The sequence below is a fragment of the Crassostrea angulata genome, chromosome 3 (genome assembly GCF_025612915.1).
Source record: "Crassostrea angulata isolate pt1a10 chromosome 3, ASM2561291v2, whole genome shotgun sequence".
In the NCBI taxonomy this organism is placed as follows: domain Eukaryota; kingdom Metazoa; phylum Mollusca; class Bivalvia; order Ostreida; family Ostreidae; genus Magallana; species Magallana angulata.
The window spans coordinates 37821703-37830339 of NC_069113.1; the positions used below are offsets into that span (position 1 = coordinate 37821703).

Sequence of the window (8637 nt, forward strand, 5' to 3'; positions counted from 1 at the left end):
GTGGCCCCTGGGCCTCTTGTTGTAAATGTGGATCCTGTCCAAGACTTGTGGTCCATTGATTTCTATTTAAACAACCTTTACTGTACACAACACAGAAATCATATTTAGAAAAAAAAACATGATAAAAGATTTATTATTGTTTATTTGTTGACTGATGAGTAGAGGATTTAGCACAAATCATCAAGTAACAAGCCTGCCTGCTCCCGAGAGGCAAGAAGTTCAATTGCTCCCATGTAACACTCCTTCACAAAACATGGTATCACACATAAACAACTATTTTGGTTCATTCCTTCATACCTAAAACCATACACCTTTTCCCCTCATATGATGTCACAACCATGAATGGTGATGTTACCCACTTTCCTTGAAAACAAACTATAACTGCTTATTAAAAATATTTACTTCTAAATTCTTTTTTTTTTAATTACATTTTCAAATTATGCACTTTTACATCTGTTAAATTCAGGTGACAATTTGACATAATTCAACCATCCAATAAATACGGCTCCACTAAAGCAATTAGAAGTGACCAGGTACATTTACTGTAACAAAAGTAATATCCTTCTGAATGAAAAACATAAACACCTTTTACACAATCATATCATTCAATCAAACCAGGGAAAAAAATTAGACGCACATGGAAGGCTACAGTTCTTGATATGACAGTTCATATTATCTGGTCTGAGCTGTATTTACATCAAGTATACTATATGGCTCTTTCTGCTTTTGTTTTGTTGAATAGAACATAAATTAGGTATCAGTTATTCAGTTATTTTTTTGGCTATTTAGCAAGGCATGTTAGAGAGGAAATGACCCAAATGAGCGCAATGTCTATTCTACTTCAATAAAACATACAGAGATCCATTCTCACAGCAAAAAGATGTTCACAAGTAGTCACTTGTCATTCTGATAAATAGATCAATATGGTAAAATGTGGTAAATACACCAATGCTTTCACAGTGAAGACCATTCTCATGTCAGTATAAACTACATTTGTATGTGTACCATCCCAATCTTCTTTAAACACACACTTCCTTCCAATGCAGGTGTAATGAAGGTAACTGTAAAACTGATAGGAAGGAAATGCTGATGGAATGCTATTGATATCTGACATGAGAAACACCAAGTGATAGCATTTTACAAATACAAAGACTAATGAAAAACTGTACAGGAACATAAATATATTTGAGTTTACATAAATACACATTAATTATCACTGAACAAAGTAGTAGGAATAGAAAGCCTCGATATTTTTTCAATGAATTTGCCTGCAGGGAGTTATATTTAATTTTAATATTATTAAGGAAAATCTTCAATTCAATATAAACAAATGATCAAAAACAAGCAAAGAAAAAAAAAATTAGACACATAGATGATAAAAAGAAGGGAAAGTAACAATCAATAGACCAAAGACTCCACTCCACTACCGTGACATTTTATCTGAACTTAAAATATTGTGGCATTAGAGTCTCAAATTCTGATATTGTCCAAATATGGGTATTTCAATACCCAACATTTTCCATTGGACAGCATGATACTCGCAAGTTTTACCCCCACATATAAATCGTGCATCTTACACAATGACAACAATTAACAACACCCCCCTGATTGCTTGACAGGGTTGCTAGCGTTAATTTTAACACTGGGTTTGTTGTCGGGTGAGGCTGAAATGACTGGTCCCATTCTGTTCTTGATTTCCGCGGCCATCGTCATTTTGACAATGGTTGGATTTATTGAATGAAGAAGAGAAAACAGAATGTTTATGTAATACAAATCACCTGCTTAGTTCAGTTAAAGATGAAAATTTAGTATGGAAGAAATTCCAAATATTTTACTGAAAATTCTTATGTTTTCCAGTATCATTACACAGAACTCTTTTATCTCAAGATTACTATAGTCTAAAAATGCCTATGACTGTCCTGCCCTCTTAACACTCAAGAGTTTGGATCCAAATGCACTCTGCATTACAGGCTGAACACAGGAAAAAGGAATTGAGCCAATTTATGTCCATTAATGATTTAAAAGTACATGTATATACCATTATATGCGGTACTGCATTAACCTGCCAACCATCATATTGCACATTTCCTTTTTAGCTCACATGAGCCAAAGGCTGAAACTTGTGTGAAGGCACGACTTGTACAGATTGAAGCTCGATCAGACCACGATTCCCTTGGAAAAAGTGGGGACCACAAAGGGGGGGGGGTGTATTTAGGAATAAAAAAAATTAAAAATCTCTTTAATAATATAGGAATAGAGAAAACTTCTCACAAATACTGAGACAAATAAAGGGGCTTGGTATTTGCCAAGAAAATATGTGGATGAAAATTGGCTGATTTTTTTTACTTTTTTACAAGATCTAACCATACCTAATTGTCAAGATATTTTGATTTTGATATTATAATGCTGATTTGATCAGTTATAGCTATTGTTGCTTAGGTGAGTGATGTGGCCCCTGGGCCTCTTGTTGTAAATGTGGATCCTGTCCAAGACTTGTGGTCCATTGATTTCTATTTAAACAACCTTTACTGTACACAACACAGAAATCATATTTAGAAAAAAAAACATGATAAAAGATTTATTATTGTTTATTTGTTGACTGATGAGTAGAGGATTTAGCACAAATCATCAAGTAACAAGCCTGCCTGCTCCCGAGAGGCAAGAAGTTCAATTGCTCCCATGTAACACTCCTTCACAAAACATGGTATCACACATAAACAACTATTTTGGTTCATTCCTTCATACCTAAAACCATACACCTTTTCCCCTCATATGATGTCACAACCATGAATGGTGATGTTACCCACTTTCCTTGAAAACAAACTATAACTGCTTATTAAAAATATTTACTTCTAAATTCTTTTTTTTTTAATTACATTTTCAAATTATGCACTTTTACATCTGTTAAATTCAGGTGACAATTTGACATAATTCAACCATCCAATAAATACGGCTCCACTAAAGCAATTAGAAGTGACCAGGTACATTTACTGTAACAAAAGTAATATCCTTCTGAATGAAAAACATAAACACCTTTTACACAATCATATCATTCAATCAAACCAGGGAAAAAAATTAGACGCACATGGAAGGCTACAGTTCTTGATATGACAGTTCATATTATCTGGTCTGAGCTGTATTTACATCAAGTATACTATATGGCTCTTTCTGCTTTTGTTTTGTTGAATAGAACATAAATTAGGTATCAGTTATTCAGTTATTTTTTTGGCTATTTAGCAAGGCATGTTAGAGAGGAAATGACCCAAATGAGCGCAATGTCTATTCTACTTCAATAAAACATACAGAGATCCATTCTCACAGCAAAAAGATGTTCACAAGTAGTCACTTGTCATTCTGATAAATAGATCAATATGGTAAAATGTGATAAATACACCAATGCTTTCACAGTGAAGACCATTCTCATGTCAGTATAAACTACATTTGTATGTGTACCATCCCAATCTTCTTTAAACACACACTTCCTTCCAATGCAGGTGTAATGAAGGTAACTGTAAAACTGATAGGAAGGAAATGCTGATGGAATGCTATTGATATCTGACATGAGAAACACCAAGTGATAGCATTTTACAAATACAAAGACTAATGAAAAACTGTACAGGAACATAAATATATTTGAGTTTACATAAATACACATTAATTATCACTGAACAAAGTAGTAGGAATAGAAAGCCTCGATATTTTTTCAATGAATTTGCCTGCAGGGAGTTATATTTAATTTTAATATTATTAAGGAAAATCTTCAATTCAATATAAACAAATGATCAAAAACAAGCAAAGAAAAAAAAAATTAGACACATAGATGATAAAAAGAAGGGAAAGTAACAATCAATAGACCAAAGACTCCACTCCACTACCGTGACATTTTATCTGAACTTAAAATATTGTGGCATTAGAGTCTCAAATTCTGATATTGTCCAAATATGGGTATTTCAATACCCAACATTTTCCATTGGACAGCATGATACTCGCAAGTTTTACCCCCACATATAAATCGTGCATCTTACACAATGACAACAATTAACAACACCCCCCTGATTGCTTGACAGGGTTGCTAGCGTTAATTTTAACACTGGGTTTGTTGTCGGGTGAGGCTGAAATGACTGGTCCCATTCTGTTCTTGATTTCCGCGGCCATCGTCATAAATGCTTGTTCCACATTTGTAGCGTTCTTTGCACTGGTCTCCAAAAATGGGATTCCAAGCTGGTCAGCATATTCCTTGGGAAAATAAAAGTTAAGACAGTGATAAATCTAGTACACAAAACAAAGGTTTAAAATTAAATTCCTATTTTTAAATTCCTATTTGATTGGCTAAAGAATTATTTCAAAATATGCACAAACCTTTTAGCCTATGCACAATAACTTTCAATAAAAAAATACAGAATTGCCTGATGTTACAATCTATTTTTATTTTGGACTGGAGCACAATTCATCATAATATCTGGACTTGTTGATAGTACATGTATATTAATTTTAAATTACAAGTTGTGTTTTCCATCCTAACATACTGAAATGAAGTCAATGTAATGCAAGTCGTCCACTTAACCATGGAAAAAACTTCACATTACATACAAAAATGAAATGCAGATAGTGAGTCAAAAACAGGTACATTCTTCAAAATGTTTTTTGACGTACACATCCTGCTTTTCATTCTCAAAGTCTGACTCTCAAATATTTTCTGTTAATAGAAGCTTTAATGGTCACAAGTTTTGGTCACAAGTTTTTAAAAAAAATTACTTTACAACTTTTAATATATTTACATTACCGGTACTTTACTATGGTATTTCTAACGATCAGCCAAAATTATACTGTCAGTTGTCTAGTTATAAGTGAGAAACAGAGCTCATGATTTTTTTTTATATGAAAACAAAGCTTGTGCCATGTTTATGTTACCGTTGGCTCCATCGTTATACATTCAGATATTTTAGCTGAACTGACCTTAGCTGTTGTATAATCTACAACTTTCTTTGTCTCCATATCGGATTTGTTGCCCACAAGTAATTTGTTGACATTTTCACTGGCATATCTATCAATTTCCTGTAACCACTGTTTCACATTGCTAAAGGACTCCTGAAAGAAAGAGGTCAAAAAATGATTAACAATCTACATTTTTTGTATAGATCTACACTACATGCAAGTTCAATCTAACTAGAATCTAGAGATGCAAGTTCATGTAATTTTAAGCATGTTAAATAGGTGGTATTTCAGATTTTTTTAAAACCATGTTCTTGGAAGAATTGATGAGAAATATAACTGTAGTTAATAAATACAAATTCTTGTTGAAATGAATGTAAAAACAGAAGAGTCTTTTATAATCACATCCTAGATAAAAATATCTTATACAACAATGTACATGTACCAACGGTCAAAGCTAAGATTGATAACAAGGCATTTTAACTCTCTCTCTTCTATAATATGGATCAAATATGTTTATAATCTATCTGGAAATTGTCAGTCCCAATTATCATTTATGCTTATCAGTTAGTGTCTCAAACATGTTAAAGTAATAGTAAACTATATCCCTTAGTTACAAACAACCAGCCAAATCAGATGACCAGTTGTTAACATTTTAAGTTCAATTATTTTAAATATATTCAGATGTTTCAACATTCTTCATTAGAAAGGTGTCTCTAATACTAAGGATCTGAACAATCATCTTAAACAACCCAGTCGTTCAATTCTAAGTGTTGAACCACCAGATATATCATGTGTATCAACACAGATTCCACAGGATTAGCTTACACTGTGTCACCAAAAAAATCCAGGCATAATTCAATCAGCATACAGGATTTGACACTAACTTCCTATACATTAGTCCAGCCAAACTAGTGCCTGTTTACTTTAACTAGTCCGCAGGCAATTATATTTGTCCATTAAAAAAAATCAAAATGCATTACCGTATTTTGCCAAACATAATACACACTTTTTACTAAAATTATTCCTTGTGAGAAAGGGGTGCAAATTTTATACCAAAATGAGTTTTTGACATATTTTTTTCCATGGACTATCATTATTCTGATTCAGTACTAAACATTCAGCTGTGTATTCACTATCTCAGTGCATGCCACCCTTACAGATACCATCAATAAATCTGTGCAAAAGGTCCAGGCCATGAGCTACTATGTTCTTTTTGTCACCAAAGTTCTTTAAAAATCAGTTATAAATAATGAGCATTTTATGTCAAATAATGTGAACCCAATTAATTTAAATTGAACAACTTGCTGAAGATTCATTGCACCTGTATTGTTTAAAACGCCTAAGCAGCCCCATGGAAGCCATTTTTTATAACATATGCGCTTGTCACTAACATCTCTGTGGGGCAAAGAAATAATCGAATCACCCATAACATCCCATGTACCCCCTCTTGTTTTTGCTAGAGCAGTTCTGAGCACACCACAATGTATCATATCAATTTGCATCATGCTAGATACTAAAGAGAAAGTCTGGGTTTTCCAGTGAAATGTTGACAAACACATTGATAACTGAAATTTTTTTTAAACAAAGCTTTTTATTAGTCCAACTGGACTGATTAAGCATAAATTTTGTTAGCCCAACTTTAAATATATTTGTCTGTGACTATAACTAAAGGTTAATGATGAACCATTGTATAGCTAAACAAATCTGTACATACCTGGTCTGTGACATCGTACACCACGATAATACCGTGGGCACCCCTGTAGTAACTGGATGTTATAGTTCGGAATCTCTCCTGACCAGCAGTGTCCCACTACAAACACAAGAGTTACCTCAATATGTTCCACTGAAGACATTTAAAATTACTTGATAATTCCTATATAGAACATCCATTATCTTTTCTCCAGATATTAATTATGAAATGTTAAATAGTACTTACTATCTGTAACTTTATAGTTTTCCCATCTAGTTCAATTGTTCGAATTTTCTGTAAAAATTGAAATATTCTTCAATGTTGAGCAGCAAAAATAACATACAAAGATTCAGTTTATAGGTTATGTGAAAAGAAATTTGGTAGAGGTCAAATCGCAAATATCATTGAACAAAGAAATGAAATGAACATGCATTAAAAATCATAAATTTACTTACAAAATCTACTCCTATAGTACTTATATAGCTCTCTGTGTATGTGTCATCCTGTAAAAAACAACATTTTTCTCATTAAACAACATCACTGCCAAAACTGCATTAACGTGAAAATGAAATTTAATTCATGTTTCAATACACATAATTTGATAAAAATATGTATGAAAACTTCACAACAGACTTACTGCAAACCGCAAAAGTAGGCAAGACTTTCCAACACCTGAGTCACCAATCAGCAAAAGTTTAAACAGGTAGTCACTGAAAATAAATTCCGGTATCATTCATCATTATCATATTATTCTGTTGTACATTTTGATCCCCTCTATAGTAATAAAAATCATTATATACTTTTAAGTTGTGCATCCTCATTTGCTATTATTTCTTAATATATAAACATAATCAATAGTATTTTGACTATTCTGCACAAAATGTGTATAAGTCATTAAATGTCATTGATATACATGCACAGAAATAAAATTGTAACAGACACTGATGTCATATGAGTCGCACATTGTTGTGTAATAAACCAATCGTGTAGATGAATGTGTCCACAAAAAAGCTGATTTACATATTATGGATTTGATGAAATACCTTTTACCTAGTACTTATTAAGGGTAACTATCTGTTCATATTTTGCCAGTTAAACTGTTGCTTGGATACAAATACCAGGTATTGTTTTACTTTTAAACAAAAATGTCAGTGGTAATGTATCTATAGTATACTATACACCAGCTGTATTAGGTTCCAATACCCATCAGACATTATTGCTAGGTGTTACACTGTAATTCAACAGGATATTGACCATTTCATGTAAGTTACACGTGTTGTCTTAAAAGCTGAACTAAGGTGACATTACAGTTATCAACAGCTGATGTCCAATCAAATATAATTATAGAGCAAGTCTTCTCTACAGAAGATTTACTTGAAAGAATCAATTTAATTAGTTTGAAGATAGACAAATAGAATGATAACTGAAGCTTATATAAAGATAGTTAGTCACGAGACAAAGTACACACAATGAATATGTGACAGGTCGATTTCAACAGAACGATGACGAATGATGACGTAGATCGTTTAAATGCAATTCTAATCGTTGTACGGTATACTTACTATTCTGGGTTCATTGTGGACATAATATGTTAACGAATCTAAGTTATTCTTGTACAGTTCCTCCTCAGAATTCCTGTATTAAAAATGTATAAATACTGTGTTGCTTCGTCGTACACCTTCGTTCAATATGGCTTCCTCCTTCGTGAATGCGCATGCACAGTGAGGGGTGGAATTATTTTGCATATGACGTCATGCTCGAAACGTGGCATCACGAGATCAATGTTTAAGTTCCGGTTTTATTGGGGGCCATGTAAAAACCTATTTTTATGCGTTTGGGGGTAAGTTGAGCTATCAGAAGTTAAAATTGACCTGCAACCACCTCTTCACCGGAGAGAACACACGGAGAAGCAGGCAGGCGCGATAATGGCGAAAAGAAATCGTTTGAAAAATATAATCAAGCTTTCTCTACAGTACGGTAAAAAAAAAAAATAACAATAAAACATCGAATAT

At 33.0% G+C, this 8637-nt stretch overlaps 1 protein-coding gene across 1 annotated transcript; it reads right to left on the bottom strand.

Annotated features, from left to right (window-relative positions):
• Nucleotides 1-124: 124 nt before the first annotated feature.
• On the bottom strand, nt 125-8348 carry LOC128175776 (ras-related protein Rab-1A). The gene is made up of 7 exons (XM_052841615.1): nt 8188-8348; nt 7263-7335; nt 7081-7128; nt 6872-6919; nt 6650-6745; nt 4957-5088; nt 125-4236 (listed from the first exon to the last, which is right to left on the bottom strand). The coding sequence occupies exons 1-7, from the start codon at nt 8208-8210 to the stop codon at nt 4039-4041; spliced, it is 618 nt and encodes a 205-aa protein (XP_052697575.1). The 5' UTR covers nt 8211-8348; the 3' UTR covers nt 125-4038.
• Between the last annotated feature and the right edge of the window lie 289 nt (nt 8349-8637).

Bases quoted from the DNA above. Each gene is read 5' to 3' on its own strand.
- LOC128175776 (XM_052841615.1), bottom strand. From the start codon at position 8,210: ATGTCCACAATGAACCCAGAATA. The intron at 7,336-8,187 runs GTAAGTATACCG...ATTTATTTTCAG, and splicing joins TCCACAATGAACCCAGAATA to TGACTACCTGTTTAAACTTT. The intron at 7,129-7,262 runs GTAAGTCTGTTG...TGTTTTTTACAG, and splicing joins GCCTACTTTTGCGGTTTGCA to GATGACACATACACAGAGAG.